This window comes from Dermacentor albipictus, chromosome 4 (genome assembly GCF_038994185.2).
Source record: "Dermacentor albipictus isolate Rhodes 1998 colony chromosome 4, USDA_Dalb.pri_finalv2, whole genome shotgun sequence".
NCBI classification, from domain to species: domain Eukaryota; kingdom Metazoa; phylum Arthropoda; class Arachnida; order Ixodida; family Ixodidae; genus Dermacentor; species Dermacentor albipictus.
Window position 1 is genome coordinate 28,492,737 of NC_091824.1, and position 22,099 is coordinate 28,514,835.

General features: G+C 48.7%; 2 protein-coding genes across 3 annotated transcripts; one reads left to right on the plus strand and one right to left on the minus strand.

Annotated features, from left to right (window-relative positions):
* Window positions 1-14,252: 14,252 nt before the first annotated feature.
* LOC135900174 (uncharacterized) lies at window positions 14,253-18,302 on the plus strand. Of its 2 annotated transcripts, none has more exons than XM_065429620.2 (4): window positions 14,253-14,363; window positions 14,446-14,638; window positions 14,862-14,975; window positions 15,402-18,302. In XM_065429620.2, exons 3-4 carry the CDS (start codon window positions 14,879-14,881, stop codon window positions 16,721-16,723), a joined length of 1,419 nt encoding a protein of 472 aa, XP_065285692.2. In that variant the 5' UTR covers window positions 14,253-14,363; window positions 14,446-14,638; window positions 14,862-14,878; the 3' UTR covers window positions 16,724-18,302. The 2 variants fall into 2 exon arrangements, with proteins under 2 accessions (XP_065285692.2, XP_065285691.2); XM_065429619.2 differs by having other exon boundaries at window positions 14,259-14,363; window positions 14,508-14,638.
* LOC135900175 (uncharacterized) lies at window positions 16,721-19,580 on the minus strand. The gene is made up of 3 exons (XM_065429621.2): window positions 19,082-19,580; window positions 18,304-18,410; window positions 16,721-17,930 (listed from the first exon to the last, which is right to left on the minus strand). The coding sequence occupies exons 1-3, from the start codon at window positions 19,408-19,410 to the stop codon at window positions 16,810-16,812; spliced, it is 1,557 nt and encodes a 518-aa protein (XP_065285693.1). The 5' UTR covers window positions 19,411-19,580; the 3' UTR covers window positions 16,721-16,809.
* Window positions 19,581-22,099: the final 2,519 nt, after the last annotated feature.

The window sequence follows — 22,099 nt, forward strand, 5'->3', positions numbered from 1 at the left end:
GAGCAGGTTTTCCCACTCTGCTTGCTTGGCGCCCCTGATAAAGGTTAGGTCGGGACACGTGCCTGGACTGACGCTGTTTCCCTGTCTAGTCGGCTGGTTTTCATCGGTTAGCAGCTCGCACCCGGTGTTTTCTGCCGCCGTGCAGATGCCTCGTCCCTTCTTGTCTTCCTTTTTATAGCCCCAGCGCGGGCTTTTAGCGTTAAAGTCTCCCGCTATGATTAGGGTGTTTTGTCCCGCCAATTTTTTGGCCTCCGCGAAAAGTTTAATAAAGTTTCCTTTTGTCTGTTTAGGTGGGCTGTACAATTAAGTTTACTATGTACGTACTTCTAGCCTTTCTTTTCCTTTTGGGAATCACCTCCGTGATCGCGTGTTCTATCTGGGTGTCCTCGATTTCTTTATGCGCTATGGTTACTACTTTGTTACTTATGAGGGTCGCAGTGCGGCCACTCTCCTGGCACGTGTAGCCCCTGAGTGCGGAGGTATTATTGGTTTCCCGTAGCATGATTATATCTGGTGGATTTTCTCGCGTAGATATGAACTGTTGCAGGAGTCCTTGCTTGCGCTTGTACCCTCTGCAGTTCCACTTCCATACTTCTAGTTGGTTTTGTCCTGCCATGTTGCGTTGTTACTGTTGTTGCTTGTACCTTGGGTTTCTGATCCGAATCTCCTGTCATTGTATAGCCTATCCCTGGCGTCATTAGTGGTTTTCTGCGTGTTTTGATTTTTGACGTAGTTACGGAAGCTCTGGTCCTGCAGAGCTATCTTTTGTTGCGTTTGTTGCATCTGATTTTGCATCTGTTGCATTTGGTTTTGCACGCTAGTCATGAAATTCCTGATTTCATCATTAAAGCTTTTCTCCTCTGTGTTTTGCTGCACTGGTGCCACGGCCTGCGGTGGTGGCGTTGGCGTTCTGATCGGCGAGTACCCCGCTCGTCTGAGCGCTTGCATTTCTTTAATTAGGTCGTCTATCCTCTTTCTGAGTTGTCGCGTTTCTTCTCGGCTTAGCTCGAGTTCGCGTTTGAGTTTTTGTCTGCGTGTTGTTAGTGTGTGGTCCCGAGTGCGGAGCAAAAAGTGTTTTGGGAGGGCCGGTCCCCCAGCTCACCTTAACGCCGCCGCCGCTCTTCTTTTGCTGTTTTTGCTGCTGCTGCTGGCCCGTGCCGCCCAGGGTTGGATAGGATCCATCCCGGTTGGACCCTCGGCTCTGGCTCCGGCCCCGGTCGCGGCTCCTGCTCCGTGACCCGCTCCGGTAGGCATTGAAGTTTTGTTGACCCTGGTCCTGGCCCTCGTCTCGGAACCACCTCGGTCTTCTTGCGCCGCCTCTGCTTCGGCTGCGGCTGTGCCTCTGCTGCTGATGTCCCTGGGGACCTCCTCGCAGCTCGCCTCCCGTCTCGAGTCGTTGCTTGCAGTCCCGCGTGCCTGCAACGTGGTCGCCCCCGCATATCAGGCATTTGGGCGTGCACTGGTGTTGTTCCGCTGGATTTTGGCAGCCACATTGCTTGCAGGCCTTGGCCTCCGGATTCGGGCAGACGTCCGACCGATGCCCCTGCTGGCAGCATTTGTAGCATACTTGTCTCGTCGGGCGGTACGGATAGCACATCTCTCCACCGTAGTAGAGTACTTGCTTCGGGATTATGGGGCCATCAAATGTGATGACTGCCGTGCTCGACCGTCCCAGTATCCTGGCTGCTAAGATCTTGACTCCTTGCGTTCGGACTCTAAGGTTCGCCTTGAGCTCTTCCGGCGAGGTCCCCGCGTCCACCCCGTGGATGACCCCCCGCAGCGTGCCCTCCGGCGCCGCCACGTGTGCGTTGATGGCGTAGCTGCTGTTCCCGAACGTTAGCTGCGTGATGCGCCGTATACGTTGGGCCGCCTCTTTGTTGCCGGTGCTTACTATTATGATGTTGGAGCTATTGCGCAGCCTGATGATCAAGTCTTCCGCCTTGCATCCGGATCCGGTGGCCGCGACCACCGCTCGCGCAACCTGGTGTGTCTGCAAGCTCTTGACAGCGAGTCCCCTCGGCCCGAGCACTATGTTTAAATCGTCCTTCGGGAGCGGAGGCAGTCTCCTCCGCGGCAGCCCCTCTCCTCCTCCTCGCTTCGGCGCAGCTGGCGCGCCGCCTGTGATCTTTTCGTCGCCTAGGGAATTTCTGTTCCCTAGCGCCGTTCCCGCCAAAACTTGGCTGCTCGATCCTTTGCCGTCTCGCTGGCGCCTCTTCTGTCTCCTGGACATGGCGATCTCCCATTCCGGGTCCACGTCGTTATTGCCTTCTGCCTGTGGTCGTCCTGTCGTTGGGGTGCTGCCTTTCGGGGCTTGGGTGCCTGCCGCGGGCCCGCTTCGATCTTGCACGAGGACGGGCTCGGTGGCGCCGTGAAAATCTTCCTCCATGGTTTCTTGGGTTTCCGCCATGAAACCTGTCGGTCCTCTCGTCGATGATTGCTCAAAGTTGGGGTTGGGTATTCGGGACTTCGCTCCGGGTCGTCTCTACCTCGGGCCGAGGCCGGGGAGCCCGCGGAGCCCCGCTCTCGTGCTAGGTCTCGTTAGGCCTACCGTCCGGCCGACCACGGGGGAAATTCAAAGTCCGATAAAATCCAAAATATTGGACCCACCGGTTTGAATGTGGGGTCTTCGTGGTCCTCTTCAGTACCGGCGTCGATCCCAGCCAAAATTTTGGTGGTCCAATAGGGTTTGACGGGTCAAAAAGTCCAAAAACTGCAGAGTGCATGTGACACGCATCCGCTCGCCTCGGCTTCTTCTTCCCCCCAGATCGCAGGAACAAAATTTGCCGTTTTGAGGAACTTTGTTGTGCCCTTCCGATGCTAAAGAATTCGAACTTTTGGGTAGTGATCGCTAGACAGTCAAAGGTTTTGTTTCTTGACCTCTCCCTCGACTGTGCTCCCGCAGTACGTTTGTCAGTGGGATTGTTAGAGGACCTGTCTGTTGAGGTGCTCCTCGGAGGGTTCCGTCTTCGCAGACTTGGAGGTGTGTCCGTGCTGTCAGAATTAAAGATTTAAGGGAGTTTGACGGAGTGCTGGACTCTATGGAAAAGCTGCAAGGTTGTTGTGCTGATAACAGTGAAAAAGAAACGGAACACCAGCTACTTTCAACTGCGCTGATGCTCCTGGATGAAATGAACAAGGAATATGAGCGCCAAGAACGTCATGGATGGAACTTACATGTACTGAAATTTGTGGGAAGCTAAGTCGAGTTTGTGTTGAGAAATGTGCCGCGATATCCACCAGATGTGCTTGTGTTTTCAGGTCTGCTTTATAGCATTTCTCCACGTACGTACAGGTTCATCAGTTCCCTTAAAGTTAAGCTGCCACACTCAGACACCATTCGGCTACCATGTTCATCAAACTACTTAAATCCAGCTGTTGAGCAGCAGAAGTTTTGTTTTTTGAACTATGCTGAAACTCTCTTGCAAGCAATGGCCGAGCATGAGCGTGTAAGCTGTATCATTCATGATGTATGAGATCCACCTTCAAACCTATTTTGAATACAAAGCAGGCTTCGCTGCAGATGCCACAGCCAATAGTTCCAATCCAGCTAAAACAGCATATGTGTCCATGTTGCAGAGACTTTTGCTGAGCAACAAAAATGTGGTTCACATTTTAGCAGCCACATAGATCGATGCAAAAAGCATTTCATACTTTTTAAAATTTTTACTCAAGCTCATCATTGACCTTAAATCCCTTGGATTCAAAGTACTAGCAAGTGTTTTAGAGAAAAACGCCATAAACTGCAAAGCCATGACATCTTTTGCCAGCCCCTCTAAAGCCAATATTGTTTACCCACATCCAGGTGATTCCGCTCGTCCACCGTTCTTTATTTTGGACCCTGTGCACTTTCTGAAGTCGATCAGGAACAACTGGCTAAATCAGAGAAGCAGTGGAATGTGCATTTATTGCCCTGATCCGAGTAGCAATGACCCAAAGCCACCTATTTTTGTGGTACCATTTAAAGCTTTGTCTGATTTACATAACGCTGAGTAGAATCCCCTTTTAAAGCTGGCACCAATGCTCTCACTAAGTGCACTAAATCACTAAACTATATGGTGTCAGAACGTTAAGCTGGATCTTAGAATATTTAATGAATCGACAGTTGCTGCATTGCAATGCTCCACAGTGCAACATGCCAAAGGAACGGCAGATTTAACACCACTTTGAAATGGCAGAGAATAGTAAATGTAAAGACACCGAGAAAGGCTGAACGCTTATGTGATGAAATGCAGTATGCGATTGTGTCAACATGTCCACAGCTCGAATTTTAGATAAATACCAGTGTAGCTAGACTACTGGACTAGCCTCAAGTACGATACCGGTCACCTTTCGAAAGAAACACACTAGGCTTTTGGCCACAAGAGCCGCGCTCTGCATTAGATATCTGTATACTGCCTGGAAGAGCTAGGATTTCGGTATGTGCTCCTTGGAAAATTTCCAACAGGTTGCCTTGAAGACAGGTTGCGCCGTACCGCCAGCTATCTGGTGTTCAATACCACATCTCGATGAGGCAGATCTATGAATATGAGAACAAGTTCAGGCTTCAAAAATTACTGGAGCTGCCTGACCTGGACGTTATTGCACAGCCAATCCCTACCATAAGTGTTATTCACTTCGTGGACAGTTCGCCATAGCAGCGACCGATGCTGATGTTGCTGAAAAATCGTCAATGATTTCCGCTGTTACATATGTTCGTGGGTACTGTGCACATGCGACACTCAAAAAGCTCATGTGTGTGTCGTGCAAAGAAAACCTTATACTGGAGACTACCAGTTTGGACCATGAAGACAAACTGCTCATTGCAGGTATGACAAGAGAAAGACTGGCGTTTCCACATGCTGTTGTAGTGAATGCTGTACTTTTTACAGATAGTCCTTGATAAATTAGAAAGTGAGGAGTTCGCATCAAAATTTCTTGCTCTTCCAAATCAGAAAGAGACCCTCGTTGCTCTTGTGTCAACCGTTCTGCACGATTCTGGAGGACTTGGTGGCCTTGATGCCTGTGATTCTGGCCACTCGCCAGAAAGAGTCATGCACCAATGTTTTGAGTGCAGCTGTTAACACGCTGTTGAATAATCTGGGTAAAGCCAAAAACGGCAAAACAACTGTTTCAAAGGGGAAGCGTTAATTGCAAACTCAGTTCAAAATGAATAATCGTATGGTTTAATGTCAACTGTTGTTCAGTATGGAATGTTTCTTGTACATCTAATTATACGATTATGATAGCTCTGTATTAAGCCATGTTATATTTTGTACATGTTCTTTTTATACTAAGCGACTGCTGCATCATATAGCACTATGGTGGGTGAGAACTTGTGTTCCAGAATGTTTCCGTGAAGGAATGTTTCCGTGAAGCCGTGAAGGAGGGCGTCCATGATTCGCTCGAATGTGGCAGGAGCTTTGTATAGCCCTAATGGCATCACCTTAAACTGATATAGCCCATCAGGTCTATTAAACGCTGTCTTTTCACGATCCGTGTCTTGAACTGCAATATGTCAATACCCGAAACGAAGGTCTATCGAAGAAAAATACTTGGAACCACCAAGAGAGTCAATGGCGTCATCTATCTGAGGTAAGGGTACACGTCATTTTTTGTTACTTGAAGATTCCGGTAGTCGATATAGAAGCGCCAGTTGTTCTTCTTTCTAACGAGCACGACAGAAGATGCCCATGTGCTTGAAGGCTCGATGATATCAGGGGCAAGCATTTTGTCAACGTATTTTTGTATAACTTAGCGCTCAGCGGAGGAGACACGATAGGGACGTCGGTGTATGGGTTTGGCATCGCCGGTGTGAATCCGAAGCGGGACAAATGTTGTTTGGCCCAGTGGTCAGCCAACATTTGAGATAAAAAATGTCCTGGTACGACATGAGCAGGCACCGAAGCGCGCGTACGTGTTCAGCCGTAAGGTCAGTGGCGATTATTGTAATGTTATCAACATCGTGGCGTTCGAATCAATAGCAGCAGGAGGAGGTGCAGCAGGCTCAGTTAGGACGGAAACATGACAGTCGGAGGCTGGAGCTAGGGTTGCAAGAGAGATACCCTGGGGTATCACTTGAGGGCGTAGTCCAAAATTCACAATAGGGAGACATGCGGCATTACCCTTTATACTGATGAGCGAGTGTGGGAACATGACATTCTGCGAACAGAGGACGGTAGCGTTGGGTGACACGATGTAATCGCCGTCGTCCACAAGGGGATCAGGAGAGACGTCGGTGTACGTCACGGCTAAATGTGGTAGACGAATGTAATCGGTGGAACACAGCCGACTCGGCGCAGTATAAGAAGGCTCAACGGCATGAGGTAAGGCAAGCTGGATAACCCTTACAGAGCAGTCAATAAGTGCCGAATGTGCCGAGAGAAAGTCAACTCCTAAAAATGATTGCATGTGAGCACTGATCCAAGACGTAAAACAAATCTGAAATGTGACGTCCGGCAACAGTGACACGGGCGGTACACAACCCAACAACAGCTGGAATCGCACCATCGGCTACGCGGACTACAGTGATCGGAGCAGAGGTAAGAACTTTTTTCGGAGACGAATACGAAGATTTGCGTTCATGACCGATATGTGGGCGCCGGTGTCAGTAAGTGCGGTGACAGCTAGGTATACCATCCACGTCTACGTTGACGAGGTTGTGATGTACTGGTAATGTGAGAAGAGGGATTTCGCGTCGGGTCATCGTGGCAGGTTCACTTCTCGGAGCTGCGCCCGTCAGTTTTCCGATGAGCGGCGGTAGTATGAGGGAGAAGGAGAGCGACGACGCAGAGGTGAGCGGGGCAGGTTTTGGGACGGCGAAGGGGAGCGATTTGATCGTACTGGAGATAATGGCGGAGCGCTGTCGTCGTCATTCTGTACCGGCACTCGGGAACTAACACGTGGACGTCGAATATTTCGATAGCTCGGCCAAGCCTGCGAGCTCCAAGCACTGCGACAAAGGCGGGAAATGTGTCCAACGCGTCCGCAACAGAAGCAGATGGGCCTGCCATCGGAATGGGTGTGCGGTATAGCGTGATTAAAAGACAGGACAAGACAAACAGGGCCACATACAGCGCTGTGTGTGTCCTTGTGTGTCTTCTTTTGTCCTGTCTTTTAATCGCGTTACCATACAAGATGTGTACATTGCAACCCTCGTGAACTGTCATCGGAAGTGCGCCGTTCGGAAGGACGAACGATTGGGCGTCTTTATAAGTCAGGTGGGCGGTAGTCATGTCCGTTGACTGGACAAAGCGTCTGCAATCCTGCGTTTGCTGCTTCTTGACGCACAACGGTCTAGATAAGAGAAATGGTTGAATGGGACTCGTCAGGGTTACGCACCTGAAGGGGAACTGGAGAGGTAGTTTCAAACTCACGGCGAATGATGCGCACAATATTGTCAGATTCAGCAGGAACGGGCCGAACGGGTTGGAGACGGAGGTCCTCACAGGCAGACGTTGCAGCCGTGTTCGGAAGGCGTGTGAAGTTCGGAGTAACGCGTCGACATTCATTGATGACGTCTTGCACTGTGGATGCGTTCTTGAAAACCAGAAGTGTAAACTCGTTATCCGCGATAACTCTGAGGATATGCGCAACCTTTTCCGCTTCCACCATCGTGTCATCGACCTTGTGACAAAGCGCCAACACGCCCTGGATGTACGTCGCATAAGACTCGGTGCAAGTCTGAGTTCGGCATGCAAGTTCTATCTGCGCAGCAGGACGGCGTCCGATGGATTTGCCGAACAGGTCGACGAGTTTTTGCTTGCATACCTCCGATCTCGTAAGTTCCTGTTCGTGGTTCAGAATTCACACTTGTGTCATGCCCGCCAGGTAAAATATTGTAACCAACAGTTACGACAGCTGTTTCTATGAAAACTAATTAATTCTGGGCAAATCTGTGCCCTTCAACAAAAACAGGCTGAATACGCAACAACAACAACAAAACGTCCCTCGAGCTCCGCATCTTCGAGCGTCGTTCTCCTCTCTTTCGCTTCCTCTCGCGTGCCAGCCCGATTCTCGCGCACGAGCCGCCAGTCTGTCAGCACCGGCCTAGCGTTGCCTTGCGGTGCTTTGCTTGACGCTTGCAGTGTGGCGGCTCTTTGAAACGCAGTTGGGATGTGGCGGTCGTCTTTCTGTTCTCGCAATGCTGGCGGCATTATGCCCCTTCGAAGAAGCATCGTAGATGCGTAGAAAAAGCCTCGAGAGGCCAACTACTTTAAAAGGACAGTGGTCAGATGATGGCCGGTGCTAGGGTTGATCGTACGTGCAACTTCTGTTAATGCCTTTCGTGGTATGGTTTTAGTCGTACTACGTGTACGACCTCTGGGCGAGTCCTGCGTCGTGTGGAGCAGACTTGGCCTTCAGGAGTCACCTCGTAATTTAAGGGACTAAACCGGCGAAGTGCTCTGTAGGGGCCAAAGTAACGGCGAAGTAACTTCTCCAAAAGACCTGTACGTATAGGCGTCCATACCCACACTTTGTCTCCGGGGTTGTATTGTACCTCTCTTTGCCCTAGGTTGTACCGGTTTGCGTCGACGTATTGCTGTTGCACGATACGGTGCCTTCCTAACTGCCGTGCATCTTCTGCCCTTTCTATGTGCTCACTAACGTTAGGGTCGTCTTCGGTGCTGTTGTTTACAGGCAACATCGCGTCTTGTGTCGTTGTTACTGTCCGACCATAAACAAGTTCAAATGGCGTGAAATGTGTCGTCTCTTATACTGCACTATTATACGCAAAGGTGGCATATGGTAGAATACTGTCCCATGTTCAATGCTCGACGTCCACGTACATTAATATCATGTCAGCGAGCGTTCTATTGAGCCGTTCAGTCAGGCCGCTTGTTTGCGGAGCAGTATGTGTTAGTTTCATAACAGACTGCATCAAACGGGCCACAAAAGCTGTTCCTTTGTCTTTTATGAGTACCTTAGGTGCCCCATGTCCTAACTCTACGTGTGTGAGAAAAAACTAAGCCACTTCAATGGCGGTTCCTTTTGTAGGAGAAGATGTCTCAGCATACCAAGTCAGATAATCGGTTGCTACCACAATCCACCGCTTTCCTGAGTTTGAAACGAGAAATCGTCGAAGTAAATCCACTCCTATTTGTTCAAATGGTGCTGCTGGGTGGCTGTATCGGTTGCAGAAAACCTGCTGGTTTGAGTGGCGATGTTTTTCGTCTTTGACAATTAATCTCGGCACGATTTGACATAGTGCTGCACTGAATTAATCAACTTCGGCCAGTAATATTTCTGGCGGATTCTCGCCACAGTCCTACTAACGCCTAAGTGGCCAGCTTCAGGATCATCATGGCAAACTTTTAAGATCTCAGCTAGCAGCGATGATGGTACGAGAAGTAGAAATATCTCACCACTGTGCTCGAAGTTTCGTTTGTAGAGGACGTTGTTCCGGGGGACATACGAACACAATCCGCGGACGAAAACTCGAGGCACTTTCACTTGTCGACCCTCCAGGTACTCGTTGAGCAGGAGTAATTCCGGATCAGTAGGCTGATGACGAGCCATTTCCGTCGTATTCACAGCCCCAAGAAATGAGAAATCTTGCTCGTATTCAGGTGACGTAGCTTCGATGGGTGCGCGTGATAAGCAATCAGCATCGTTGTGCTTGAGACCGGACTTGTAAACGACCGTGATGTCATACTCCTGCAGACGCAAACTCCATCTAGCGAGTCTTCCAGAAGGTTCCTTCATATAAGTATGGCCATATAAGGCTGCCATATAGTATATAAGTCTGCCATATAGTATATAAGTCTGCCATATAAGTATGGCCGGAACTTACTGATTGCCCACATAACCGCCAGGCATTCCTTCTGTAGCTAAGTAATTTGTCTCGGTTTTTGATAAGGTACGGCTTGCGTACGCAATGACTTTTTCTTCTCCATTCTGCCACTGAATAAGTATGGCAGCGAGACCAACTTTACTCGCGTCGGTGTGGATGTCCGTTTCGGCATTTTCATCAAAATGGGCAAGTATAGGAGGACGCTGCAAACGCCGTCGTAGTTCAGAGAAGGCGGCTTCTTGTTCTTTCTTCCACAGAAAAGGGACATCTTCTTTGGTCAGTCGCGTGAGTGGTTCGGCAATTTCAGAAAAATTTTCTACGAAACGTCTGTAGTAGGCACACAGTCCCAGGAAACGTCTAATAGCATTTTTGTCTCTTGGCATCGGAAACACTTCTACTGCAGTGATCTTCTCAGTATCGGGGCGGACGCCTTCAGCACTGACAATGTGTCCAAGAAAGCGGAGCTCGCGAAAGCCGAAGCGGCATTTTTCGGGTTTTATGGTCAATCCCACCGTACGAATAGCGTCCAGAACTGCTATCAGTCGCTGCACGTGCTGCTCGAATGTAGTGGAGAAAACCACCACATCATCAAGGTAGACGAGGCACGACTGCCATTTCAGTCCGGAGAGAACAGCGTCCATCATCCGCTGGAAGGTGGCGGGCGCAGAACACAGATCAAATGGAAGCACCTTAAACTCGTATAGACCATCCGGTGTCACAAATGCCGTTTTTTCGCGATCTCGCTCGTCCACTTCTATGTGCCAGTATCCGCTTTTGAGATCCAAAGAAGAGAAGAAGTAAGCATAGCGTAGTTTGTCCAAGGTGTAGTCGATGAGTGGGAGTGGATAAACCTCTCGCTTCGTGTCTAGGTTGAGTTTCCTGTAATCAACACAAAATCGTAGGGTGTTCTTCTTTTTGACCAGGACTACCAGAGATGCCCACGGGCTATTGGATGGCTGGATTGCATCGTCCTTGAGCATTTCCTGTACTTGACTTCTTATCGCTTCTCTTTCTTTTGGAGCCACTCGGTACGGGTGTTGGCGCACTGGTATTGCAGGTTCTCCGACCACAATGCGGTGTTTTGCGACGGGAGTACGACAGACTTTCGATGAAGTCGAAAGGCATTCAGCACACTCTGTGACCAAGCTCACAATCTTATCTCTTTGTGGTGATGGCAGCTCTCGGTCAATGTCGATGGAGGTAAGGACACTGTCTAAAGTTACAGAAGCTGGTGATGCTGCTCGAGGGTTGACACATTCGCAAGTTGTGAATAGTCATGAAGAGACGCTATGACTGTTCCCTTCGCCACGTGTTGTGCCTCATTGCCAAAGTTAGTCAAGAGGACATCCGCACATCCGTTACGCAGGTGAACTAGGCCTCTTGCCACGCATATTTGCTTTTCCAGTGGCAGCCCGATATTTCCGTCTGCAAGTCCCTCATAATCACGAAATACGTCGCTCCCTACAACAACAGTCACACTGCACCGTGCCGGCACCGTGACGTGTTCATCCACAATAAGGAGAGAGGAAATATGTGGCTGTTCTTATCAGAAATGGTAACAGCATTTTCTGCACAAAACAACACGCATGATTCTTGCAAGCCGATAATTGCGCCATTCGTTTGCAAAAAGGCCATGCCCAGTATCAGCTCACGGGAACACACAGGGAGAACAATAAAGCTGCTGACGTATGTAAAGCCTCTAATTCCGATTCTTGCTGTGCACTTTCCTACAGGGTTGATTAAGTGTCTCCCCGCTGTACGTACTGGAGATCCAGTCCAATGGGTCAATACCTTTTTTCAATTTTCTGGCGAGTACACTCCTAATAACTGAATAGTCCGCACCAGTGTCTATCAACGCAGTTACTTCGAAGTCGTCGATGATGACGCGCAACTCAGAAGTAACGGTGTCATCACTGCACTTGTTCGTCGTTTCGTCATTGCCGTCGTCTTGTCGAATTGGCGATGGAGGGCTGTCGGTGTTTCGGGCGTCAGCGGCCTTCCCTCCACAGGTCGCTGACTCTAGTTTTCCCGTCGCGGAGTTTGCGAGCGACGCCTCGGTGAAATGGAAGAGGGACGCGGACTGGGCGACCTATAACGCTTAGGCGCTGCCGATCGAGGTTCATGTCTGGGGGTTCCGAATAGTGGCGCGTAGATAAAAATGCTTCAATTTCATCAGGTTGCTCACCATTTCTAGGGCAAGGCGCATTCGCAGAGAATCCCCGCAGTCGTACTCGGCGATACTCGCATTCCCGGTGTAGGTGACCAACCTTTCCACAGTGATAGTAGAGGGGACGCCGGTCTGCAGTGCGCCATACATCGCTTTTACGTGGTCTTTCTTCTACCATGGGCGGCACATTGCGAGGAAGCACCTGGGGTATTGTGGCCGTTCGTCCAAAGTCGGTGCGTCCTAAGTCCTGACATAAAACTTGGGCGTACGATATCCGCGGCTGACGCTCTGGTTGTGCGCGGGGCCATACCTGAGGCTCTGGCTCACAAATTACTTGCCTGACTTATTCGCGTATGACATCGGCAAGCGAGGACACCGTAGGAGGGCTTTGGGCCAGCTGCAGTTTCTGCAGCTCTTCCCTTACGACGGACCTCACCATTTCGCGTAGGATGTCCATGTTGTTAGGGAGGGCTCCTGACCCAACGTCAAATGATGTGAGGCTTACATCTCTGTTGTACTGCCTCGCACGCTGCTGCAGCGTCTTCTCCATCGTCGTCGCCTCTGATCGAAATTCGGCTACAGTGCGGGGCGGATTACGAACCAGGCCGGCAAAGAGCTCCTCTTTCACACCGCGCATTAGGTGCCGCAATATCTTGTCCTCAGCCATGTTTAGATCGGCTCGGCAGAAGAGGTGGGTCAGATGGTCACACTTTCATTGTTCCGCTGGTTCCTCGCCTGAAGAGCGGCTTCTGCCCTCTCTCAGCGTTATCATCATGCTTCCACGATGATAACGACGCTTCGTGGCTTTGAAACCACGTGCGTGCAGATTCCTCCAGCGCGAAGTACACATACCGGAGTTTCTTTGTTTCGTCCCAACAAATACATCTGGCTGGAAGTTTTCGAGCCAGTCCTCGGCATCCTCGAATGTGTCTCCGTGAAAGGATTCTAGCGTCCGGGGTGAGTCAACGACAACGTGAGGAGGGGTTACTCGGGTAGCCGTCGCACTGTTACCTAGGCTGTCTGCCGCCGCTGCCCTTGGTGAATCGGCGAGAGGACCAAACTCCGGGGCCTCACCTCGTATGCGGTGGCTCGTGCGTTGGTGGATAGGCGTTGATTCCGTTGGCTCCAAAGTTAGGAAATTCGGGCTACCTTCCGTGGCGTGTGTGCGGCTTAGAATCATACCGAGCATCTCCACCAGATATGTAACCAACAGTTACGACAGCCGTTTCTATCAAAACTGATTTGTTCTGGGCGAGCCTTTGCCCGTCAACAAAAACGTCCCTTGAGCTTCGCTTCTTCTAACGTCGTTCTCCTCTTTTTCGCCTCCTGTCGCGTGCCAGTCCTATTCTCGCGCACGAGCCGCCGGTCTGTCAGCACCGGCCCAGCGTTGCCTTGCGGTGCTTTGCTTGACGCTTGCGGTGTGGCGGCCAGCTCTTCGAAACGCAGTTGGGAAGTGGCGGTCGTCTTTCTGTTCTCGCAATGCTGGCTGCAATATGATATTCGCCAGCATCAGAGTCGGGGCCCAGTTGTTGCTAGTACTCACCCGTTCGTACAGTTGAAGCTGCAGTCTTTGACATCGGCGTTGCCAGAGCCGGGAAACGTACCTAGGACACGCGGTTGTGTGAAGACGACTGGGCGGTTGGCGGTGGATGGTTGAGCCACGGTTGGTGACCTGCTCGAAGCATTCTCGTCCCCTCCGTGCACTGGCATTATAGATGCCGCCTTAAGGAGCGTCCGCTGTGTAGGTCCGTCTTGAAACTTGAAAAACCCGCACTCTCCGCCATAATGTTACGGGGAGAAAAGACAGTTGAAAATATTGTCACAGTCGGTAATGTGGAAAGAAGACGACGCTGATGGTGGTCTTAGAGACGACGAAGAAGAGTTGAGCATCATCACTGCTCTACGCTTGTTGGCTCAGCCATTAAAAGCCACTTGTAAATAGACGAACGCTTCTTCCTTCCCGTAACAATATATTTACAAGATATATACAGCGGGCAGAAGACAGTTGTTTTTGTTGTTGTTGTAGCCTGTCATACGTGTGGCTCCTACCCACGATGAGGTATTGGCCAAGAAATGGGTGGATTATTCCAAATTAATTTGGAGCATTCATTTCATAATATCTGTGGAAATAGCATTGAATAGCGTAGAATTACCTGTTAAAATTAGATGAGGAAGGTCATATTGAATGAGTATTAATTATTTTAAATTGAAAACAAAAAAAATCTAGCAAGGCATTCGTTTAGATTCTGTAAGGAATATTTGGACAGCGAAGCATGCATCCCTGGGGCTGAATCCCAAAGTGGACTCCCCGAACGAAAGAATGGGCCTTTTTCATGGGTGCCTTGTGCGCATGCGCACCGGAAGTGCTCTGACAGCGACACTAGCGGCGAGCGCCCGAAACATTTTTGGTGACATCCGGCAAAGAACGTACGTACGGGCTCTCCGTGTTGGCCGCGCTGCTCCTTGGCAGGCAGGATCATAGCTTTTTTTTTTTTTTGCGATGCCACAGCGATGTGCTGCCGTAGGCTGCAATAATGCCAGCGGAAAGCCTCCAAATGTGCGATTTTTTAGATTTCCTGCCGCGACACTTCAGGCAACGAGACGAAAGAAATGGGTGCAAGCAATACATCGCGTCAACGCCGACGGATCGCCGTGGGAACCGACAGCGAACTCCCGCGTCTGCAGCAATCACTTCGTAACAGGTAAAGAAACAGTGACTTGATATTCCTTATTACTTGATGAACAGCGTGTCTGTTGAGCGCATAAGTGTAACTTCGAGCCCTTTCCGAGCGGGACCGTGGCAGGTCGGCGATCGTGCATTTGTTTAGTACGCAGTTTCGGTTGTGTTAGCGCAGTGTGTCCTGTGTCGTACACGCGTTAATAACAGAAACACTCAAGCTGTTTAACCGTCACATTTTATTTCAGGAGCGCCCTCCCGCTTTATGCCCCACCCGGACTACGTACCATCGGTTTTCAAGCACACGCCAATGAGATGCCCTGTGTCAATCGCTCGCTTTGACAGAGTGAAGAAACGGCAAGGTATAGGCTGTGTGTGACGCTGTTTGAGATTCGTCAACTGTCAGCATTTACGACCTTGCAGTAATCTTTCATTTTGTATTCGGCACTTGATATTATTTTTCATTATCATGAAATCGCCCGTGTAATGCTGAATACGCCGGCTGTCGTGCGATTGCCGATGCTAAGCAGCATCGTGCAGTACTTTTCTCCCGCAATATAACTCGCGCTTTCGTCTTGGGCGAGTCAGTTACGGTATCGGCGGCAAGATTCTCCCTTCTCTAAACACTAACCCATTTTTAATGGGTCTTTATCTAGCAAAGGGAGATTAAGTGGTCACTTATTTATGAGTAGTACAGAGTTTTTATATTTGATGTTGCGCCTATCTTATTAGTCTTAAATAGCACATTGTTACACTGTCGCGAAATATATTTTAATGTTATTTATCAGCTTCAAGACTGGCAAATGCAAGTGGCCAAGCCAGCAGCGGTGCAACCACATCAGCTGTTGGACAGAGGACTCCACCGAGTATAGCAGCAGGCCAAAATAGGACACCACAAGATTGTCAACCAGTTGCCGGGGCATCTACTCCACCTCTTGGTCAAGGAACACCATTAAGCAGAGCAGCAAGTGCAATGTCATTAGGCTCTACGACCTGTGAAGATGGTGCAGTATTGCATAGTGTACCAGCTGAACACGAAAAGAGCTGCCAGACGGATAATTTCTCTCTAGAGCGTATTATGCTGCTTGAAAGCCAATTAAGTGCAGAAAGAAAGAAGGTGCAAAAGCTAGAAGTACAGCTAAAAGCTGCTGAGGAACAGACAATACAGTGGAAAGCACATTACTACGAGCTGAAGGCTACAACACTGTGCCTCGATAACATGCAAGGTACTGAGCATATGTTGTATTACACAGGATTGCCTTCTGTGCAAGTGTTTTACGATATACTAAATTTAGTTTTGAACAACAACCCTCGGTTTGCAATAGACATAAAGAGCAGGTCACTCACTGCTGCCGAGCAGATGTATGCAGTACTGGTTCGCTTAAGGACAGGTATGGCCACACGAGAGATTGCTCGCAATTTTTTAATTTCAATGGCCTCATTCAGTCGTATATTTTCAGAATGGGTACTTATATTGCAGAAGGTTCTCACTGAAATAACCAGCTTCCCCACACTTCCTGAAGTACAACAGCACATGCCACTTCATTTTAGACGGTACCCAAACACACGTATAATACTTGACACAACAGAAATTCGTATACAAAAGCCCTCAAGCTTAACTGCCCAAAGACGAACTTTCTCCCACTACAAGTTCGCAAACACAATGAAATGTGTTGTAGGTGCAACACCTGACTGCTATGTTAGCTTTGTGTCGCCATTATATGGGGGAAGTACCAGTGACAGAGCTATTGTGCAACAGTCTGGAGTACTTGATCTATTCGAATCAGGAGATGGCATCATGGTTGACAAGGGATTCAAGGTAGATGACCTTCTGCCACGTGGTGTTGTCCTTCATATGCCTCCATTTCGTATTCCTGGAGAAGCGCAGATGAGTGCCAAGGATGTTGAAGCCACAAAGCATGTTGCAAGTGCACGGGTGCACATTGAAAGGGTCATAAGAAGAATCAAGGAGTTCCATTTATTGGACAGACCCTTACCTATAAACATGTTAGACATAGCAGATGCAATTTTCACAACATGTGCATTTCTCTCAAACTTTAGGCGACCACTAATAAATAATGGGAAGGAAGTGGAGACGGACACCATGTAATAGAACACGAAAGCATGCGGTATATTTATTCGGAGCACCTAAAAGGTGTCATCATGCACTAAAGTTTTATGATGCAAAGGAACGCACTATGTGTGTGTCAGCCTTCTGATAGTCATCTTCAGATGGTCCTCATCACAATGGTCAACTAGATAAAACCCCACAGCATACTTTTTGAAGGACACGTAGCCTGCACCTGTAGTGTAAAGAAATCCAAGGCGTCGGATACGTCGTGTCATGAGTTCTGGAATAATAGCAGCCTTATAGAAGTACACCAGGCCCTGAAGTATGTCTTTCCAAATTTCTGCGTCAAAATATATACGTTCCACTGATATGCAGTCTTGCAGGTCAGCATGATCTGTGAAGACTACAAAGTCGCACCATGGCTTCTTCGCGACTCCCATCTGTCCTTGTACTTGGTAGTAATAATAATGGTCTTTCTTCAGGGTGACCTCACCATTAGTTACTGCCAAGTAAAAACCTTTGTCAGCGCAGGCGTCGACAACTCTTTGGCCAGCTTTCGAAGCGGGGCACTTCACTTCTAGAAGGCCATCCTCACTGCCATCTCTCACCAGGCGATCGGGCGATGCGGCGATGAAAGAATGCAATTCATGAATATGTAATCCTGTTTCCAGGACATCTATATTTTTGTCATATAGCTGCATGAATTCTAGATATTTTTGAACTGCTTTTGCTTCATTTTGTATTCCGTAGAGCCTGGGGTCACCACTCTTCATTATTTCTTTGCGAGGATAAAGTATTTCTTTAACAAGCCCTTCTGGCTTCAGGCAGTGCAGTATTCTGCGGAACTTTGAAGCAGTTAGCTTCCCGGTTCTTTCTGTGAACCATAGAGGGTTCTTATCCTGGCCTACAGTCTTTGCACAGATATCTGCCCTCTCGGTAGCTGTGAGCGACACCTGCTCCTTGAAATATTCATCGATCAATGTGAGGCACTTCTGCGAATTCATGTCCTCTGTGTCGTTGATGGGGCTCGCATTTCTCACTGGTGCTGGCCTCTCTGTGTAACGGTTCCACACCAGCTCAGGTGCATGTGTTGCAATCGCACTCCTGAACTTCAACAGCCCAGCCTGCCCAGCTGTTCTCAAATGAGGAGGAAGTTGTCGCTTAGCCTTAACGGGCACCGTCTTGTTAATCACATGTTTCTTAAATGTGATGTCCACCAAGGGTTTGGTCAGCAAATGGTTTTGTCCTGAAAATAACAAAATGCGGGGACTTGTATACAGTTCATACACATGTTTTATAAAGCTTACTGGCCAAGATCTATTTTGACATTTGATTACGCATGCGGTTATTTTGCACTAATGATGGACACTGCAAACTCCTGTGAATCCGATCAGCATGCTAGCTCACCTCTTTTCAAATACAGTGTTTCTCTATCAGCATGCTTACATTCTACATTAAGGTACCATTACAAGGAAGAGTGTAGATACCAGACCAAAGCTCCTTTTGAAGTCATTTGTCACATCGTCTTGTGTTCTACCACATACGTCCCTCCTTATTCTGTTCGCTGCATTTTACCTGATTAACTTGAACTGTGTTCTGAATAAAAACATTCACCTTACCTTGTGTTGGTGCCATCCATCTGCACGGGACACTCGTACAAGACGGCCTCTGGATACTTCGTATGGCAAACAGCAATGCAGCTATATGCTGGCACCTTTGGCTTTGACTAGGAAAATCAGAAGAAAATAAAAAGTATTCACATTTAGATGCCTGTTAAATGCTCCTGTGAGTGGGCAAAACAAACGGAAAGAGAAAGCTAATGTTCGTTACAGAATATATATTTAAGAGAGCACGTTGTTGGGCGAGTCGGTCGTACATACTTAATACTTTAAATATATATTTAAGAAACGCGGACTCGCTGCACTACATTGAAGTGCGAGCGTACATTGATTTTCATTCTTTTTCTTTTCTAGCTGCACGGGCAAGGTTCTCGAAGGCGCTGTTATCCGTGCATGATATAGATAGCTTAAACGGTTTATGCACGGTCGGGTTGTTTTTTTTTTGTGTAAATACGGTAGAACATCAAATAATCGCCAGAACTATTCGCCGCGAACTACTCTTCGCAAGGTCATATAGGCCCGAACCAGTGACATGTGAATGCTTTTACGGCACCCATCGCCCACAGCCTGTGGCTCGACTCACTTTGTAAACGAAAAATGAATGTTTCCCGACAGCGAGCCGTAGCGGTGCCTGCACGTAGAGACGGTGAAAGCGCTGCCACCTCGCGAACGCACCGTTGTTAGGACACCGTTTTCTACATCGTCGTTCAGTGTTATATCATAAGGGCGGACAGCACATTCGTGCACAGCATTTCACGTCTCTAAAAAATGTACTTACCCAGCAACGCAATCGCAGTATGCTTGGACGACGGCCCCTGCTCCGCCTTTAGCAAGCGCTACGACTTGCTTGTAGTGGCCAGCTTTCATCGAGCACAAACATATGCTGCGCAACACAAGTTCGGTCCCTGTTGGTTGTCCGCACATCAAATACTCGATCCGGCGAATGTACCTTTCCTCTTTGAACATCCAGCCTTTATGCAGCTGCCGGTGCGACTCGCCGAAATGGCTGTCGATTATGTTGTCAGTCACTGGCGGCACCAACTCCAAATCGCAGCTCCACTGACCGCCGGAGTCGTGAAGTTTCTTGAAGTCTTCAATAGAAAACATGTCGAAGAAAGCTTCGCAAGAGTCGACAGGCGGTTGCGAAAATCAGCGGTGACGATGCAAGCGTACTGTGTAAACTTTAAACAGCAGCAGTCACAGCACAACGCAAAGCAACAAAGAGTGTCATGCCGCCGCGTCAACCGAGAGCCACCGTATTTGCTTTCGGCTCTCGCCGCTAGAGGCGCTCTCCCATCGTGAAAAAGGTCAATTGCAGGTTCGGTCAAGTCCAGGCCAATTATTCGAAAAGGTATTTCCAACAATCTTTTTCTTACCGCAGTAAAGCGGCGACAAGATAGAAGAAAATGCTGTATCGTCTCCTCCTCATTACAAAAAGAACAGAGGGGGGAGGAAACCAAACCCGACCTGTGTAAATAGAAATTCAGGGAGGGAATGCGGCAGCGTAATTTGGTGAGGCAGACCTCAATCATCTTTGTGTAGCAGGATTCGCTAGGCCAGGGAAATGCCAGGTGCTTATACTCTGGAGAAGCAGTCAAATGTGGGTTTGATGAGGCTAATCTAATTGATCGCATCCGAAATAGGAAGAACAGGTGCGGATAGCGATGAATTTGCCAATTAATCGGTAGTTTCATTAAAAAAACAACCCTTTATGACCAAGCAATCAAATCAAATGAACACATTGCACATGGGCAGGAACTAGTAAGTGGAAGAGTTTTAGAAATGGTGACTCATTAGTAGCGGTAAGACAAGAACATACAGAAAGGGAGTCAGTAAGAATAGCAGCCATTGTAATCATTTGGTCTAATTTACGTAGAGCTAGGATTACTGCTAAAACCTCGGCCAGAAAAATAGGCACAAAATCAGGCAATCCTAAAGAGACAAGTCGAGTGCAGGACAAAATATTCCAATGCCAGCTTCTTCCTCGCGTTGTGAGGCATCTGTTGCAGTGATAATGTTTGTTTCTAGGCTGCTTAGGTGGTCTTGCAACTTGGCGTTTAGCATGCCGTAAGTAGTTTCGCGTGGTTTGGGAACATGTCATCGAACCTGGTCTCTGGGTAATTTGAATGCGTATTATTAGGAAGCTCATCGCGAGTTTGCACATTCAGTGGTTCAAGTAATATTTGCACAAATATTGCACAAATTTGCGCAAATATCTGTGGTCTATGAAACCTAGACCAATGAACAGGAAAAAATAATTTTGGATCGGAGACGAAAATTATTTGAGAACGGTTTAACGGGGATTCATATAGCCTTAAGAAAGCCTGAACGGTCAGAAGGTGAAATCGGCATAGTATGAGTGGGATTCTTGCCTCCAGGTATAATATGGCATTCGAAACGTATTTTGGGAGGTCTAAGCACAGACGTAGCGCCTCTCGTTCCAACAAAACTAGCGGCCGAAGCTTGTATGATGGAACACCTGAGAATAAAACACATCCAAATTCTAACACCGGACGAACATACATTTTATATACCATCAAGAGGGATTTTCTTCGCATACCTGTTCTTCGGTCGCTCAACTTGCGGAAAATGCCCACTGTACGAGCTCCTTTTATCGCAATATATTCAATATGCGGCCGCCAGTGAAGATTTCCGTTGTAAATAACTCCAAGGAACTTGAGTGACTCTACTTGTGGGATATCTTCGAGATGATAGTTAAGCGATGTGCATACTGGGTCTTTAACGGGAAAACCAAGGACAGGCACACAAGATGGAGCCCGTGCACACGACTATCGGCGATCGTCGTCTTCGTCAGTCCTGTCAGCATCGTTCGCTCCTGCAGCGCCTCGTAACAATATTGTTTCGGGAATGATGGGAGTATAGACAGACTGTATTTACAATGTATATGCAAGCAGAGTCAATGGGGTTAAGATGGCTGACTAGCAACAACACGGAGCAGCCAGCGTGTCGCGATCTTCTTCCTCTCTCGTCTTTTTATGCTTCCCTACAGGACCCCCGGCGGCTGAAGCGCCGTCTCGGCGCATGGTAGGCGAAGAACTGCGAGCGAAGTATGCCTTCAGCCGCCAAACGTGCACGATGTCAATAGGCGTCGGACTTGAGGATGGATGAAACTGTAACGGCGCGATCTCGTAATCGGCTGAAACGCAAAAGACTTACAAAACATTTTGTATTGCTCTCAGTTTCAACACCTCTGCATTCGGTCCTGTCAGCCCTTAGCATGAAAAGGCCAGAAGTTCAACGAGTTTAGAAAAGAAGGATGTACCGCAGGTACGTACCCAGGGGGGGGGGGGGGGGGCGATATTAAGAGACATACCCCCTCCCCTCCCCGCCCGCGCCACCACTCCTCATACATTCCTAAAGCGTTGGCAAATCAATGTTTAAACTTGACAGCTATTCGGCGGTCAACATTTTGCTGCCTTTTTCACTCATTCCGGATGGCAGTACTTATCGGCATCCCCTGGGGTGTGAAGGCCAGTTTTCTCATTCATTCGGTGCCCGCGCGATTAACTCGAGATGCATTCAGTTGTAACCATCTATTCAACGGTCACGCGAATCGCTGTTGCTTCGTTCAACCTTCTTTGTTTAGGCTGATCAAGGTACCAGGAAAGGGATTTTGTTCGGGGTCAGCTGGTCTGTATGCGCGTGGAACGAGTTGCGGCCGGAGGAAACGGCACTTGCGTTTACCTTTTCCTTCATTATTTCCTCGAGTGACGGCTCGCCGCGACGCTCGCAGATCCTCAGAACCATATGCCCGCGATATGGCTTAGATAAGGAG